Below are 18,835 nucleotides of genomic sequence, written 5' to 3'. Positions count from 1 at the left end.
TTTAAAGCAGTCCCAGATGATTTATGGTTCTGTTTGAAATTGCACGTTGAAGACATTTGCAAACACGCGCACACACACACACACACACCATTAAAACGGAGGCTGTACGTATTTGCAAATCCTTGTCTATGACATGTGAGCCAGAACTGTTGTTTTTGAACATTTGGAGTATTAATTGGGATGTCTAAACAGGCGAGTCGACACATGTGGCGACCTCAGCCTTTGTGTACATTACGACAGGTCAGTCCTCCCAGCGCTCTCCTTGTGAACCACGGCAAAGTGAGTCACGACCACCCACCTGCATAGCTGCGTCCTACTTTTTACACTCCGTTTAATGCATCACAAGAGGGTACTAGTCCAATATACTTTAACATGCTTAAATAGTAAATATACATGCTCCCCACGAATTTCACAAGAGCCCCCTTCCTCCCTCGCTGACCAGGTGACCTTCTCAAATAGACTGGTCTACATTTTAGCTCCCACCTAATTGTAGAACTCCAGACACCAATGTAGATTTCAACCCAGCAGTAGGTGCCATGCATGTAACCGGCTTAAACTAACTTAAAGAGTTCTCTTTGCTCAGATAGCCCACAAAAGTGCCCATTTTAGCCGGTGGAGGGAAAGGTGTCACGTGCTGCTGACACCTGATCGGAGGTGGTGGATCACTGCAAGTCGGTCTGCTATTAAAAGATCCCTCATCAGGAAGAAAGAGGAAAATCCCTTCCTATTTTCCCTGTAGCTGTGAGTTTATTGGTTGTTTCCTCCCTTTTAACTATAGACCTTTTTATATTTGAAAGCTGCCGGTGTACGGACCCCTGGTAGGCCGGGGCGCACGTATTGTTGCTTATAAAGACGGGACTTTCCTGTGAGACGCAGCTTTTGTCTATTTACGATTTCCGGTCTCCACACTTATTAATTACATATTTATTGTGTCTGCACTCGGAGCCAACACTCACACGTCCGCCATTGGTGAGATTGTTTTGGAGGGGATTTTTATTTTTCTGTTCAACAGTTTTACTTCTGTTCTCAACTTGGATATTAGCTAAATAAAAGCACATTTTATGTTTCATTATATCTTTTTTTGTTGTTTTTAAATGGACGCTGAAGCGAGCGTGTGTGTTGATTATGGCTCTTGTCATGTTGAGTTTGCTGTGTTAGATCCACGGACAAAACCCTTGAACAGAACTGCCACCGAGGGCAGCGACGTAGGGATGTGCTGACGGAGGGAACGGCCTGATGGAGCAAAGTGAGGAAATCTTAGAAGGAGCTACTGAGATAGAGATTATTTGATTTTTGGTTTGGTTTTTGATTTATACGTAGAACAGAATTAAACAAAAGAACCAACAGAACAAGTTCCAAGGGGCGAAAACAAGGATATGCAGAAAATCCTATAGTGCCACAAACCGATGTGAGACTTGCATCTGTTTGTACCGGACCTTCCATCACTTAGGCCCTCATACTCCTCCAGGACCTGTGTTTCGTCCTGTTTAGTGTGCAGCACCACTTCAGTTTATGTTGCTGCTGATGGCTGAGTGATTAAAAACAGCATTTGATTTCTCCACAGGACAGGAGCACCACTTCCTGGTTCTACTGTAGCAGCAGAAATGATAGATTAATGAGTTTGAGCGCAATGTTTATTAGTCGCGACTTCGTACTCTGGCTTTATGTGTGGTTTGATACATCTTTTATGGTTTTTGGGCGCTTTCATGGCAACGTTTTCTTTATTAAAGGAGTTTTATTTCTTTTTCTCATTACATATTACGTTACATTTCTGATCAGATTAGATACTATATAAAATGTCCCAGCTACCTAATCACAAAATGATTTGGCACCTCCCCATTTCCCTACATCCTCAGGCCTCTCCACTCCCCACCTACCGGTGTGTAATAATATATTTGACTTAACTGGACGTCCCCGGGAGGAATTCCTGGTGTTTGGTGAACCGGAGGCTCTCCAGTGTGATTTCAGACACAGCGGACAGCGCCCATTAATCACTCGGCCATGACTGTGTGTGTGTGTGTGAGTGTGTCTGTGTATGTTGGAAGTGGCTCTGTTTTTCTTTTTGTGAGTGTTCATCAGCAAACAAGTCCTATCTGCTCGTGGGGAAGCGATACTGGGAATGCCGGTTTTGTTGTTCTTCCTCTCTCTGTTAGTTATTTCCCAGAGTTGAGAAATGGCCTCCGGCATGTCGCTTGCTCCGTGGGGTCTCCCACCCTGAGCCCGAGAGCTGGATGGCCAAAAAGTGTCTGGTAGCGTGGACCCCAAGGCTACAGCGCCTCACTGGAAGCGTGAACTAAAAAGACCTCCATTTGTTCAGCGTTTACTTCCCAGCGTAATGTGTGGGAGAGGAGGTGTTACAGTGAGCACAAGCTCAGAAGGTTGTCCGCTCATACGAGCAGGAGACAAACAACCACATCATGGTCCCAAAGTCTAATGCAGAGATGCAGAAACGATGAGAAGATTCTGGAGCGTCGAGATCTGATTAAAATGGCAATGTCACGGTCACTCTTGAATCAATACATGGACCTTGTTGTGTTGCCGGCCTGTTAGCATCATCACAGTTGACAGAAGAGTCCAGTGAAGTGGCAGCGCTGACTAAGTGTATTTTCTGCTGTATTCTCCGAACGCCTCAAGCACTTATAGGTCATAGCATAGTTAGAGGGAAGCTGCTCTCACAAAGGATTATCCAAAGACCATGACCCTGTCCGCCGGGGGGGGGCACACACAGAGAGAAGGCATGCCGGATACACACACACACACACACATATATGTGCAAAGCATTCAATACATGTCTGCAAATACTGTACAGAACACGTGCATTGGAGCACATCTGCTGCTTCTGGTAGCGCTGTCCCGAAATGACACAGGCTCTTATCTTGTCAAATTGGTCACACTTGTTTTCTGGGAACGATATTGCTTATGGATGTCACATGAATTTGCTTTGAGACTCCAGTTTAAGAGCGCTGACTTCTTCAGTTTTGCTCATACCCGTAATGTCTTCATGATAAAGTAGAAAAATGGAGCAAATGGAATACTGTCTTAGACTGACAGGGGAGACACCACAGGTTAAGAGTGTAAAACTATCTATTGATTGGTGTCATTATCACCATGACACTTTGCAGGTTGAATACTTTTACAAGGTTTCTGGAATGATATCCTATTGATGCCAATTCTTGGTGAATTAAGAGAACATCTACAATAGATGAATAAACCCTTTGATGTGTTTTTTTAAGTATTTTGATGAAAACTGGTGTGGGTTTTGACAGAGCGATGCTTGGCTCTGTTCATGAAGCTGGTTTCCACAAAATTCAGTATCCTCCTCCGTGTGATTCGAGGAGACATAACCACATAATGACAGGAAGGGATAACTGCAGCCCTGAGCCCCTGATAGCAAAGAGTGTTCCCTCTCCATGTCAGCATATTCCCTTCTCTACTCAGCACCCAACCCAAAGGATGACAAAAAATATCCATCTTCCCCATCCTTAATGACACTTGACTGGCATCGAGGAGGTTTTACCGTCATTCTGCGCTGCTGGCTACAAGGACACTTTAATAATAATTATGAATTGCCTGTTGCAAAGGCCAAAGTGCTGCAGTTGTTTGAATATCTCAGTAAGTCTAATAAGCAAACAAGACCCTTTGAATCCCAGCATCCTTTATTGACCGATTCACATGCATGGATCTACAATATAATTGACAGAATGGATTAAAGGCTGATGTTGGCTTGACTGCGTCTTGACACTTTTGCTGCTAGACTGTTGGCAATGGATCAAGTGTAATATATCAGCCGTGTAATGCCATGCTTTTCTTTTTCTGTCTTCAACAGATTCCCTTTGTACCCAAGAGGAGAGCGCTTTCATTTTGAATACGGTGTCTACTTGCTCAACAAGAACATTGCCCAGGTATGAACACACACACAATTTGGTTCTAAATTGTAATTCCGTAAGAATTTTTGTTGTTGAAAAAAAGACAATTGTATTAATACGCTTTAACAGTTTATCCTGTTTCACTAAAGCAATAAGGTACAAGAGCGTGTACTTTATCATCCAATAATGTAACAGTTCAAGGGCGTAAGGCCTGACGCGGAGGGGAGGGCCGGCAACCCTCGAACCGTTACATTATTGATGATGAAGTGATGTGAACAGCAACTGTACATTATCGCTCAATAATGCGGCCCCCGTGACTCACTCTCAACCAATGAGAACGCTGGATTTCATCAACCCATATTATAATGCTGGTTAAACCACAGCCTATTGCACAATGTTGTTAACCTGTATAACTCTTTCTAAAGTGCTTCTCCTGCTTCTTGAATGAGTGAAGCAGTCACAGTGAAAAGGCAGAATTACTGCTGTGTGTATGGCAGCAACTCAAAATGACAGTGCTGCGTCCACCCCGGAACATAACATATAAATATATGTAAAATACATTTCTGACGTTTAAACCAAACCGTTTAAAAATCGGTTGGAAATTGATTGTATAAAATGTCCATGTATCACTACCAACACAATGTTATGGGTGAGCGATCTGACCGTACCAAGATGGCCGGCATTTGTGCGAACGTTCAACTCTGTTCGCCGGCAACGCATCTAGCCTTTATATGGACAAAATTCTGCCCGCTTAAAATCAGCTGTGGTATTATCCCTGTGCGCATGTTACAATGTAGCTCCACGCACCACATGTTCTTAGGTTTGGAACCACAATGAAGCCCAATCAGACTTTGGCTACGCAGTAACTGATGGTTTTGGTCTTTTTGTGGAACCTTTTATTGAGGAAGGTGCCTTTTGAAGGAGGAGACAGTTGTGTCATTGTGTAATAGGTAGTGGCTTAAATTGGTTTCACTTTCTCTCTCCATCCCTCGTAAACACAAACACCTCAGGGGGAAGGTTGAACTCTTGACCTATCCTGCTTATTAAAGTACTCTGAATGTGTTGACCTGGGTTCCTCCCTCCATTCATCCCTCAGACATTTACCACTGGCTTATAACAATTTGCATTCCATTCCCAGTTTTTCCTCCTCATCCGGGCGGGAGTGAAGGGCCTCTTTGCTGAATAAGACCAGGCAATTAGTGCTAGCAGGTGGCTGACTTCAAACCTCTGGCATCAGAACTAAAACCCCCCAACGCGCAGACCACAAGCTGTTAGCTAATATCCAAGTCTACCATCTCCCCACCTGAGTCCAATAATAAGAAAATAAGTAAGATAAGAAAACATTTGGGACAGCAAAAGAAAACAAGTGACGCGTGAAGCCCCCAAAAGGAACAAAAAGGCACCCCGTCGGGTTTTGAAAGAACCTAATTAAGCCAAAATGGAAGCCGTTATCAGATGTGCTGCTGTGCACTGTTAGCTCAGTGTGCGTTGTTCAGCGCCAAACTCTAATCTGACTCTCATTCCATCAATCATCAGGCAGTTGTATTTATTCAGCCCATTATCACAAACCACAAATTTGCCTCATGGGGCCTTACAATCAGTAGAGCATGCAACACCCTCAAACCTTAGATCCACGATTCAGATAAGGAATCCCCCCCCCTTCCTCCCATACTCACACACACAGATCCACACACACTGAAGAGACTTCAGATAGAGCAACAGAGGGGGATCCCTCTTCTAGGACAAATGGGCAAGGAAGAGAAGTTGTGTCTAAAATGACCGTATGAACCACTTGGTGTATCAGGGCTTATCAAGTCTGAACTTGATTCTGACACACATGCATGCATTTGCACCAATGTCACATCTAAGAGACATTTGGCAAAAGCTTTGCAGTGAAGCTCAAAGAAAGAGTTGTACCACTCATCTGTCCCACAAGTTTGACATATTGTTCTTTTGCGTGACATGTTTGAGGTATACACAATAACATTGCTTGTTGAACTATCAAAAACAACTGATTGTGATGTTGTAAGTAACCACCACACTTTATTCATGCATCAGAGAGGCGCACACATTAAAATGTGCATGGCATTATGTAATCTTTTTCATATGTTCTTTTTCACATTTGGCACGCTGTCCTCTCAATACATATTCCTTCCTTCCAACTGTCATAACCCCCACCCATAATCCTTTTTTTTTTTTTATCAAAGCCATGCATTCTGATCTGAGCTCTCTGATATTTCTGTTTCATGAATCTCAACCATGTGGTGCCATCCAGTGTAGCATTGCTCGCTCCCTCTCACTGAAAGTTTGATTTTGACTTTTTGATAGGATACACATGCAAGTGGCTTGAATAGAACTATTCTCTATCTGTGTCCGCTTCCCAGCAATAACATCTGGAACTGGGAAGTGCAGAACAACTTAAACCTAGGAAAAAGACTTTAACTCTAGGTAATGGTATACATGCAGGTACATACAGGAAACATGACAAGCAATGTGAGGTCATGTGTCTCGGTCACGGTTTCGGGATATGATGAACAGTAGGAGCCGTTCAAAGACCTGTGCCAGGTGTGTCGGCACACACTGCTGCTGTAATCTGTGATTGAATGAAACTATCTCACTTGTTTGTTGACATGTTTTGTACTCGTAGTCAACCGATCTTTGCAGATAGATGTCTCCATTCTGTCTCAATGCGTGTATCCAAGTTTCAAGTTATAACTATCTCACGACGGCCGAGCGACGCCAATGCGTTAGCTGTTAGCCAGACACACCGGCCAAAATAATACAAGTGAGCAGATTCCCTCCCACGGTGTCTCAGTTGTGTTGGGACAGTTAGGAGTGATTGAGGAGTCAGCAGTCAATCAACGGTTGAATAAAAGGTTTTTTTTTAGTGCAGCGTAAGGTAGGAGTATACATGGACAGACAAAAACACACACACACGTGGGCCGACGTAATTATCTCCTGTTGGACATAACAATGGCTCAGTGATGGAGAGATGTCTTTTTCTGGTGTTGGAGAAGGGAGCATGTCTCCTCACTAGCTTCAAAGGGATTCATTCCACAGCAGATGAACAATGAGATCCAGACTGCGGAACGCTCTCGCCTGTGTCCGTGAGACCTAGACAGGCGGATTCAAACGTAAGGTTTTCAAACCAGATGCAAGCCATCAGCTGCAACACATGTGGGCACGTGTGAGGAGTGCATGATAGATTTGTAAGCGCAATCTGGGGAATGATGGATTAATAAACAACAGCGTGACGTCTTTGAGGTCTTACTTCTTTCAAAGTCTGTGACTGAAAGTCAGAGAGTGCACGTTAAACCGGCAATCCAAGCGCATAGAAATAATTGGGATTCTTGACTGTAAAGTGCTCCGGGGGGGACGCTTCTTTTTGTTATCTTATGTCGGGGAAGCTCACATGCTCAGATGTTAACAGCCCGGCAGAGCGTCTGTGTTTTCTGCAGTGTGAAATTTTAGCTTTCATTCAAAGCCCTTTCTTATGCGTTCCATGTGTGCCCGACGACATCCACGTTAAGGATGAGTTATCAGGTCCATCAGTGTAACGGCGTCACACGACGACAATACACTATTGTTTCAAAACGGAAGGAGCGGTAAACCTGTCACGGTCGATAAAATGAAACCCACTGCAAACGGAGATTCCCCATCCTGGTTTGGCTGCACAGCTCTGATTCTTTCCACAGCTTGAATATCATCTCCGCACACGTGAGGCCGAGACTTTTCTGTTGCATGTTTCAGGTTAATTTATTGGGGGTTGTATTAGAAAATGATGTACTGACCCCTACACACTGAGCCAGGATTTCTCTGCTGACTACGTAATAAATGCTGCCATAAACAGGCAGCATTTATTATTTAGTCTTTTCTTCCTTTCCTCCTCTTAGTGTGTGCCTATTGTTGAGCCGGGCTTGCTGCGTTGCAATTGCACGGCTCGTTCGATGTCTGGCTCCGTGATGCAAGGCAGAGGTCTGGTTTCACGGCAGACCCCGGCTGGCTGGAGCGTGGGTGGGAGACATTAGCCGTCCATCTCTTTATTAAATTGCCCTGTGTGTTTGAAAGTGATACCGGGGGACGCTAGTGAAGGATTTGGGGCCACAGCAGGTCGCCCCTGCTTTGATGTGGCCGGGGCAGAAGTTTTCTTTTATCATAGCCTCGTGTTCATGTGGCCGGGGGCAAGGGCTGTTGGGAGCACCCCTGGATGTCAGGTGGGACCGCGCTGCCATGTTTCCGCCTCGGCTTCATCTGTTAAGTACGCCTCTATGGATGTTCGGACACTCCCCCTCTGCTTCCTCTTGTGCAACCGGTACATATTGGAAAATGTGCAATGCCTGAGCTCCTTGTGTGCATGTGGAGTGTGAGCCTGCATACTTTCTCTTTGGTCCCAACTGAGTTCATACGGAACGTAAATGAAAGTCAATGTGATTTTATTCATCCTTCTCCAAGTCAGTAGAGTGCTCGTTCAGAGGGATGTGAACTTCTCTTTTCTCAGAGACAAATTAGGCAAGTTAGTGCGGCTGACTCCACAAAGGAAACCTTTTTGTCTGGATGCGCGCCATGCGTTGCATTTACTTAATTTGTGTGTTATTCACCAGGCTGCGTTGTTGTGAAACCGTCATATGGGGCTGATTAGCTGACTGATGCTACTGATGCTACAAGAAATCTGTAGGTTTCTTTGGGAGGAGGGGTCGAGTACAACAATTAGTTCTCAGTCACTTAAGCTTGGCGTATCATATTTTGCAGGCCTCGGGCACAGCAAAGCTGGCATCAGGAATTAAAAACACTGCAAAATCTGCCGAGGCTCAACCAGGTCACCACTGGGTTCACCTTTATCTTCTTCTACTGGGGGTGAGACCCCTTCAGTCTCCCGCCTCCCGAGCCTGGGCTAAATTTCCCTGCGTGGCCTGCAAGCAGAGTGCCATTGTGGTGGTCCGCAGTGTCATTAAGATGTTCTCTGTGGCTCCATAAAACACGCCTCTGCCTCATTGGGGAGCCCGCTGTGTTTAGTGGTTAGTGTAGGTGGCAGCAGGCAGAACGGGGGCTGTTTGGCTGGAGGTATTTATTTTGAAGCTATTTGGAGAGGTTGGAGGCACTTTATCAGAAGAAAATGCTTGCTTAGAATTATCAAAAAGTAATGAGCAAGAGTTTGTGTTTTCCACACAGTGACAACTGAATAATGGAAGTAGTAGCTATTGAGGGGAGTTATTAGGTATTACATTGTTTTGCCTGATCAATTCAGATTATGTGAATGAATACTGAGAATTAATTGAATTATATCAAAGCTTGTTTGGCTGCAGCGGGTTCATTATTGTAGTAAATCTGTAGAAAACCTTTGGACTTGTTGAACTGGGGTAAACTTCAGAAAACAATGAAAAATAAACATAGTTTACATTAAGACTCCAGTCCCAACCTCTCCAACCTGGTCTGGATATAAAATAACAAGAGAAAATGTTTGTTCCCTCCTCTGACACCACAGAAACGGAGATGTAAGCAAAAGTGTGAATGATCTGTAACGCAGAAACCCATTCACATCTTCTCAGCTCTCTTTGCTCTTTTCTCATCCATGTCATCTCTGCTCATTTGACATATTCCAGTCGAGGCCCCTCCCTCAGCTCTTCACCCCCAGGACAAAGCTTTTGACCCATAGTCAACAGAGACACAACGTAGTCTTGGCACGGCCAGCCCCCATTGCGGCCATTAGCTCATGTGATTGTGCTTCGATAAAAACCATATGACCCACACAGACTTGCAGAAAAAAAGCACTATGCAGCCTGCCCGCCCCCCTCGTAACTCCCCTTCTTGTCAAGACTGTTCACATTTACCAATGCAAACTATCTTCGCCTCGTTCCCTTTCTTCTGTGATGCGAGTCTTGGAGATGGTACGTTCCACAAGTGGATTTTGGATTTTGACTCATGCCGTAAAACAATGCTCATGAACTCAGTTTTTCCACAGTTGACATTCTTGTCAGCGGTTGTGTGTTTACTTCTTTGTTGCTCCACAGGCCTGTGAATCAGACATGGCCGTGCACGCTAAGTTATTGTGTAACAGTCAGCTCTTGGATATTGTGTATTCCTGCAGCAAGGATGAGGCTCTTCCTAGGGTCTAGTACTTTTCATGCACAGTATAATTTGGATGTCTTTTCTCATTTGTTTTTTCAATGTTTCCCTTTGATTACATTTAATATTTACTATACCAAACAAGAATGAATGAGATTGCAAAAAAGTATCTTCACAAGTTTCTTCACTTTTGGGCTACTTTGATTTCATAACATGTGAGAAGGAAACACACTTCTAATGCCTCTTATTTAAATTTGACATTTTTGAAAACATTTTAATACAAAAATAATACTCTTTATGTAATCAAGTTTTAAACTCTCACAGTTATTGGTACTAGTGTCTCCTTCGGGGCCATCACAGCAAATGGGGATCCATTTCTTATTAGTAAAGAAAAGTCCAGTTCTATTTGGAAACATCTGCAGTATTTATCTCTTATTTATTCTTCCTTCCATGGTTTGAATTCCTTTGTAGTGGAATGGGAACACAACGAACTATTCCAGATTTCCTTCAAAAGCCTGTTTTCCTCTCCATATCCAACTCAGGCTTGAGGTGAAAACCTCACCCCAAGGTTTGTTCCAGAAAAAAAAGAAAAGAAAATCATTTGATTACATCTCCACTGTCCAAACAGACTCCTCAATGTTAAGGAGTCATAATGTGGCCCAGTGTGGGCCACGCTGTTTGTTTACCTGAACCCTGGACCACGGCTCCCCGGGCCCCGCCGCCATCTCTCACTCCCAGACACGGCCTGGAAATAATCAGGAATTTCAAACGCCTGCTGCCACTCATTGTCTCCATCCTTCCATAACAGCCACATCCGTTTTCCATTTCACAGGGAATGATATGATAAAAGGCATAATGGGTGTGACGGATGGCAGAAAATGTAGCGCTAGGCCAACGTAATGAATGCGTCACTCGTGAGTCCTAACAGGAAGGAGGAAGTTCCTGTTGGAGGCCACGCTACAAACGTGCATGTTTCTGCTTCAGCACGGTGGAGAAGACCCTGAATCCGCTCCGAGCATAGTCTCTCCCCACATGGCCAAATGCTTGACAAATGTTGGGTAATCCCCCCTTGTATTGAACAGAGGAGAAGGTCTATGTCCGACAATATGTTTTGCATTTGGTTGCCATCAAGGTGCCACTTTTTACCAGATCCCCTTACTGCGCTAACAGTAAAGAGCACTTCATTAGTCCACTTTATCTGTCACATAGAAAGCGAGGAATTATTTTTGGCAGGTCATAAGTGAAGTGAGTTGAGAGTGGAGCAGGTTATGTTTGGCCTGACTCAGACAGTCGGCTGACTGTCTGATGTCTGCCCCCCCCCCAGCCCTCGCGGTTATTGATGCAAAGAGGAGTGGAGGGGAGTCTGTTTCCATTATGTTGGATTTAGGATTAGATCCGTCTCAAAGATATTGTTTGAAGCTAACTAATCTCATTTTCTCATCTCATATTATTTTGCAAATGGGGCGCATTAAATATTGCACATTACAAATGTGATTTTCCTTTTTAATTGCAGAATCAAGCAAAAGGAGGCATCTTGCTAGCCGAGTGGTTGCAGTGCAGACCATAAAACCTTAACATAAGCCCCTCCCATATCTGCACTGTCCTTACCAAATAAAGACCAAAATGTCCCAAGGCATCATCTTCACAGGTGCTAAACACAAAGAACGACGCCTTGTCACCTGTAACCGCTCTAATTAGCACAGAGCAGCGGCTAGTGGTGGACTCTCACCTGCACTAAAAGCGCACGCTCCCAGGCCGCTGTGTAAACGACTCACAGAGAAGCTTTGATTACAACACACAGAGGTTTGACTTCATTCTGCTACACCAGTTGTTTGATTCTCCATTATAGCTTGACCAGCTCCCCGCAATGCCACAAGGCCAATCATTACCAACAACGTACATTTACTCTAGATAAGAAGTGTTTTTCTTCAGTGGAAAAAGGGCTCCCAGTGGTCTCTGAGACTCCTTGTTCAAACTACCCATTAACCAAACCAAGGACTTAACGTATACTTCTCCATGCCACTGGGTTTTCATAGCCCTTGTGTGTGGTCCCTGTTTTCCATCAACAAACCGTTGTTGTTAGCTACAGCTCACATGCAGTGCCACTCATTGGCATGAGCAGTTTGTTGTGGAACCCTTTTTTCACAACCAGAAGCAGGAGAACCCTCTTCTCGTAAAGGGGTATTTTCCATACACTGCTGCATCAGGGAGATTGTGGAAAGGCTGCAGTGGGCTCGCAAAGTCTAAACCACGCCGCAGGTCGCAGTGTTTGATAAGCGCTCCAGTCCTGCATCAGCACGACGGAGGAAGTGCTCTTTGTAGTTTTTTTAGCCTGACGGTAGCTAGTTACAGTGACTCGCAAGATGGTCTCCGACCACTTGTGTGTGTCACCGTTCTCCGGTTTCCAGCGTTAGACGTGTGTGTGTGAGGGCGTCTGTGCACTACGACCCAAGGTTTTATGCGAATTCCTCTGGATAGCCACCTATGACTTTATGAAACACTTAAGTTCATCTAATTGAATTTCCACATTTTGTGGTTGGTATTTCTAGGTTCTGTCCATCACCACAACGGAGCACCAGAACAGCCAATTCCACTAAGAATGGAAGTAAATGTTAGTCCTGTCTGGGTGGCAAGAGTCGGAGTGAGTTTCTAAAAATATATTTGATCCCATCATAATAGATGGAGGACATGATATATGCAGTGGCATGTTTCCTCTCGTTTACCGTCCTCTAGTCAGTGGAGCCGTGTTCTGATCATCATCTCAGAAGATCTCCTTCCCACCGGTCAGACTGTGGGTTCCGCTGGCAAAGTGTTCTGAAACACGAGGGCTTTGCCGAGATTCCGGGTGTTTGGAAAAGTGTTAGCCGCTCCATTCCGTCATTTTCTTAATAGCGCGTCTGCAGTTTCCAGCTGGTTTGAATTTGCGGACGAGGCCTGTTTGTTTGGAGCTTGTTGTCTCGCCGCGTGCGACGCGGCGTGGATTCAGTCGCGAGTCCCTTTCACTTGCAGAGAGCCCCTCCGTCACTTCACCTCTCTGTGGTGATGTCTAAAATATATATATATATATATATATATATATATATATATATCTATCCGCACGGGTGAAAGGAATCAAACTGCTGCGTAGATGAAGGTTAAATCTACTTCTGCGATCATGTCATTGTGTGTTTAAAATAACAGCACTTTTTTTCCTTCTTGTTGAAGTACAAAACAAGAGTTCTCTCTGCTAGTGGGCGTTTTTTTTTGTCTGGCCAAGCTCTCCTCCTGCAGTCCCCCACCAACGTCTCCAAAGAATGGCCATGGGCAGAGACCAAGTATATTTAATGTCGGCAAGTTTAGAAAAACTAGTTTTTCTTGTTAATTCATCAAACCCCTGTGTGCTGTCATATGGGTGTTTGGAAAAAGAGGTATTCCATCATGAGTGGAGGCCTCGGCGAGGCTCAATGACGCTGAACAGCTCTCAGAATAAAACAATGCTGGCCTCATCTGGTCAGGATTTGAAAGAATATCAGCCATCCTGGCTCTGTGTGTTACTGTGTCTATGCGCTGCCATGTTTGGCTTGCATGTGGCTTCCATTACAGCCCTTTGACTCTGGCCAATCGGCAGCTTTTCATCTGAATTAGCCCAGCGCCTCTAGACCGCAAAGTTCTTTCAGTGGCACTCATCACCTTGTTCAGTGAATCCCGGTTCCTCTCCCTTTATTTGTGTTTTTTGTTTTTATCAAGTTATTGTCAGCAATAGTCCATTTCTCTAAACGTCAGTCACTCAAACACTCATCTCCGTCCAGTAAAGTCCCACCTCATTAAGTCAGTGTGCCTCTTTATCACCCCCTGATGTCAGCCTCTATTACCCTTCCAGGAGGAGAGGATACCGCTGTGGTGTCATCTACTATGCCAGCCGGCAACTGCTTCCTGTCTTTATTAATGAAGCGTGTGTGATGGGCCAAGGCCTTTTGTCCCAGAGGCCAAATAATGGTTTTACAGTTATTAGGGCAAAGAGGGGCTAAGGGGCTCATGAAAGCAGCTGTTAAATAAACACCAGCGCAAGTTAAAAAAAAAAAAAGGAGCTTGAGTGAGGGTGTAAATGATGGTTTCTCTGAATGAGAATTAGTTATTTCCAAGATATTGGCTGTATTCAGACTGTAAAGGTGTTTCACCAGTCCACCTAAACTATTCAGAGAAGGGGCTAGCATTGACTACAAACTGTGTAGATCCATGTTGATGCCAACATTAGCTGTTGAAGCCAGCCAAGTGCACATCAGCTACTTCGTTATACAACACTTTGGGCCGATTGCGGGACGCACAAATGTTTGTGTGTGAGCATGCTTTCCAAAGAACCCACCAATTCTTATGAATTATAATTTCCTGTACTCATTCTGCATCAACTTTAGCATATTATGCTGCGTTAGCAATTTTGACCATTTGTTAGACATATTCCATTTAACCTCAACTAAATAGTTTAACAGGAGAACCATAGCTGAGTGTACAAAGTCAGAGTTTCGCTTCAGTTTCACAAAAGCTTATAAACTTTAGTATTTAAATTGCCTCTTAAGTGTTTTTTGTTGTTGTTACCTGCCACATTGTAACGCCAGAAAGTCTAAAGTTTAACTTGACAAATTATTGCAAATACTGATGTCTCCATGGAAACAAGTAAAATAATGTCCCGGCCATGTCTGTTTTTGAGTTTATTTCTGAGCAATTAGGATGCCGTGCGCAGAAACGTCACCCACTGCACATTTAAACATGCATGGACACGATGTAATTATGGAATGTATGCATGTTAGGAGACCACAACCACACCATACATTGTTAATTATTGCTTCTGTGCGAAGCAAGCGGCCAGATAAGTTCACAATTCATCTCCACCTGACGGCCTCAGTCAATCCTGATTGATAAATCCGACCAATGAGAGGTAATGTGCGAACAGTTGAACGCATTTTCAGTAGATTGTTTATGCATCACGTCATTTTATAGTAAATTATCAGCATAGGGTAAGTTGATGGTTAAACTTTAGATTGTTATTTAAACAATGGAAAAAATAATCAATATTGTATACTAACTATTAGTTATGCTATAAGTGTATTCTAACAGTTTAGTATTTGTTTGTAATTGCAACCCAGTTGTAAGAACTTCTTTTGGGGATATTGAGTTTAATCTATCGTTAACGGATAACTTGATATGGTTCACATGTGTGGAACAATGAACTGTGCATAGACGGTAAAATAACCAAAGTTTAATTAACTGTAAATTTACAATTAATTACCAGTGGTTATTATAAAGTGTTACCCTGTACGACAGCTAATCTTTCTAAAGCTGCAACGGTTTTCTTTTTATAAATTGGCTGTTGAAGGAGAGCCGGTTTCTAACTTAAGCTTCAATTCAACAGTGGCCTTTTTCCAGCTCATTAGAGAGTTAGAAACCACACGTTCAACCTCACACTCTTTGCCTCATGCTGAATTAATGGACCAATCCACATAGTTGGCTACCAACAGCGTGTTGTAGGCCACAGTTGACCGCACAATAGCTATTTGTTTCTTGTTCATCAGCTGGTTTCTACCTCTCCTCTTGTATTTTGTTCTTACAGAATTTAAGTCAAATATTTTTCAGAAAATCAAGCCATGTATGTGTTTTTTCATTTTGTATCATTTAATATGAAAATAGTTTAGAGCTTCATGTGCCAATTGAAATGAAAGGGAATGGTATGCAGTGTGTTTGTTATATTACAGTATGTGTATTGTCTGGCTGTGGCACATGAAGGCTGGACAGGAAGTGTAGCACATTAATCTAATCACTGTCCTCATGGGTCTACAAGTTAAGAGCCTTGAGCTGTTATTATTAAGCATAAAGTAGAGCGGGTTGAACTCTGGACAGCACTCGGTCTGAGGACTTCAACTCCAATCCGCCAGTATAATCACAGATTACACCATTTTATCTGATTAAAAACTAAATAGCAAGCCCTCCATGTTGTGGTGTTTTTGCTACAAGCATTTTTAGGGTAAGATCAACTATTGTGTATAGTAAATTGTGCTGAATTCAAAGCTGCACTGCAAACATGAACGTTTTTCACATGGCAGGGTCACAGATGAACAAACCCAGATGAGCAGAGAATGCCCCGAGCTCTCCGAGGTGAACCAAACCCGGCTTTTACTCCTAAATGGGGGCAGCATTCCATTTCAGAATTTGATCCAATGAAACAGAAATCCAAGGGTTCCTGTTCTCAGACTTCTGTTTATGTGCAAATTTGCTGCTTTTTCATTTGTATCCCTTAATGGAGGAATCCTTTTTATAGCTATCTTCATTGTGAAAGACATGCGCTCTTGGTTTTACTGCACTATTTTACTTCCTGGGACTCAGACCGGAGATTTAATTGTGTCATTACTATTAATATTAGCACTAAACCATGTCAGTGTAATATATTTTTTGTGATGTTTCATATATAAGTGTGGTGTACACAACCCCCGAACACAGACTGGCCAATCTGGACTTAGTGAGTGACTCTGGGCGAGTCGACCGTTCGGCTCTATTCTTCCAGGCTCAGGTGTAGCTCATCCATCAGCTTCCAGCAATGCTGTCTGCTAATACCTCATATGTTCCTAACCTTATCCTGATGGCTTAGTCTGGCACCCACACAAGTTCTGCACGTCATGTGTGCATAAATGCACACTCAACAAACTGATGCGTGATACGCATACTGGAGCTATCCTTTTCCGTGAGGAAATATGACAGAATCTCTCCTTCTAATCAATACTTGCATCCTCACCAAGCCAAAACTCCTTTTCCTGATAGAAAAGCTGCATGATGCGTATGGAAATCCCTTTTGACTGTGTCATGTTGGAAGCCTCGGCTAATCTATGGTTATTATTTTGATTGGACAGCTCTACGTCCTACATGCCCTACATGGTCGTTTTTGTGTTATCAAGATGGTTGCTTCCATACCTGACGAATGGTCTCCATGAAGTAGGCATGTGGTTTAATAAGGGTGTTTGCCAGATGCAAACGTTTTCTACTTTTATGTGTAACCAAACCATAACCATGACCCAAGTAAATCCCAATTCGTAGATCATCCATTCTTCATTTCTCGCTGTGCCCCACTCACACTTGGGACTTGTTAACATAACTGCAGACATTTGGATAAGTAGCTCTCGTCAGCAGTCACTTTAAAAGCAACCCGTTTGAAAAGTGAGTGATGGGGACAGATGAAGTGGAATCCACACAATATGGCAGCCCAGGCTCTGCCTGTGACCTCCAATTGGGCGGTATTACCAATAAAAAAAAAATCTGTCGTAAAGCCTATCCACAAAATAAGAAGGAAGCAAAGAAAATATAATGCGGCCATTCATAAGCAGTGGAAGGGAGAGACATTGTGGCCAGCACGAACCAGGATAGGCACCTGCCCACAAACCATATATTCATCCTTCTCTTTGCCCTACTATTTTCCTTGGGGCCTTGTGGAAACACAACATGCACATAAAAAAAGATTTCCCTTGTAAAAGACCACAACACTTTTATTCCAAATAGTAAAATGAGTGTGATCACACTCTAAATTAAAATAATGTTGAACAACTATATTTGGCAGCTTTTTCTTTTTCTAAAGGGGGCATACTACAAACAGGGCAAAGTTGTTTGCCTTCCTTTCAGAAGCACTTTTCTCCATTTATGTATCTTTCCACGCTAAGGGGAAGACGTTAGTCTCAGGGCCGTCGGCCAGTCCATCCAGTCACACATCTCGAGCCTTTACCGTTGGCCCTTCAAGCTACAGACTGGTGAATCAGCACGTACTCACCGTGCTCCAGGAGGCCATGGTGAGGAGCAGAGGATTGATGACGGCCTTGCATGCCAGCCCTGCTAACAGGAAGCTGACCCTGTGTTGTGACTTCACAAACTGGGGTCAGCCCCTGGGTGAGTTTCAGGTTACTTAGCAGCAATAGCCCGACTCCGGTGTCAAAATGATGGGGGGGCATTGGCCCCGAGGACCGGGGCGTCCCTTAAGGACGGCGGTTCGTCCATGAGGTGTCACTGTAGCATGCTACACTCCCTGGTCTCCTCTGCATGCTGACAGGCACACAGACTAAATAACCACCTCACGAAGGGATTTAAGACCGTAGGCATAGCTGCCTGCCTCCCACCCTCCCCTCTGTGATTGGGGTCAGAGGATACTGACATTGGTCTCTTGGCATCAGAGGTGCCCCCCCCCCCGCCCCTTAACTGAATTTCCTATTCATCTCCCACAGCCTTTCCCGTAATTATGTAAATCTGTTGACTGAAATTTGGCGGCAATACGATACGCAGCAAAGTGTAACGCCAAGTACGGCGACAGAAGAATCTGGTTTGAATTATTGGGCTGCGTTTGAATCGGACCTGAGCATCACACCTGTATCGCATTACCACAGTGCAGTAGGAGACTGAGGGGAGCGCAAATGGAGTTAAAAGAGGTTAAATGAAGTGGAAGAAAACCTCCTGTAGATTAAGCAATATAAAAAACAGTTTTATTAAACGCTTTATTGAAATGGCAACAGAGACAGGAAGCACAAATACTATTACATTTCTTTTGTCGAGGCAGCGCGTGAATATCAGTCAGGTCCAATGGACATGCGCGTGTCGAGTTGGCTTTGGTTCTTAAACATCTTACTGTGATAAGGCCAATGCTAAAGTCAATAACTTAGTCAAACACCATAATCTTCAGCCCATACCGCTCCACTATTTGCGATTTAATCGTCCAGAGGTGTGGATATGTTTATGGGAGTGAAAGGCTTTGGGCCCCTCTGCACTTCTAGAGCGGACTGTACTCGTTGCAGCTTTTGTCATGAATTGCCCTCCAGTGTCCCGGCCTGTAGCACAACGTCATCCGAGAGGTTTGGATTGGAAAGCTAACCAGCATTGTGATCACATTTCAGGCTTGTACAACT

The 18,835-nt window shown here is 43.9% G+C and overlaps 1 protein-coding gene across 1 annotated transcript in view; it reads left to right on the top strand.

Moving 5' to 3' along the window:
* The window catches only part of uvrag (UV radiation resistance associated gene), a 72,246-nt gene that overhangs the window by 33,825 nt on the left and 19,586 nt on the right, over window positions 1-18,835 (top strand). Inside the window, exon 13 of the mRNA XM_037467575.2 lies at window positions 3,827-3,902. Coding sequence (XP_037323472.1) covers window positions 3,827-3,902 — 76 coding nt within the window. The remainder of the gene's footprint in view (window positions 1-3,826; window positions 3,903-18,835) is intronic.

Source organism: Pungitius pungitius, chromosome 16, assembly GCF_949316345.1.
Source record: "Pungitius pungitius chromosome 16, fPunPun2.1, whole genome shotgun sequence".
Taxonomy (NCBI): domain Eukaryota; kingdom Metazoa; phylum Chordata; class Actinopteri; order Perciformes; family Gasterosteidae; genus Pungitius; species Pungitius pungitius.
This window is presented reverse-complemented; position numbering and strand designations above follow the sequence as displayed.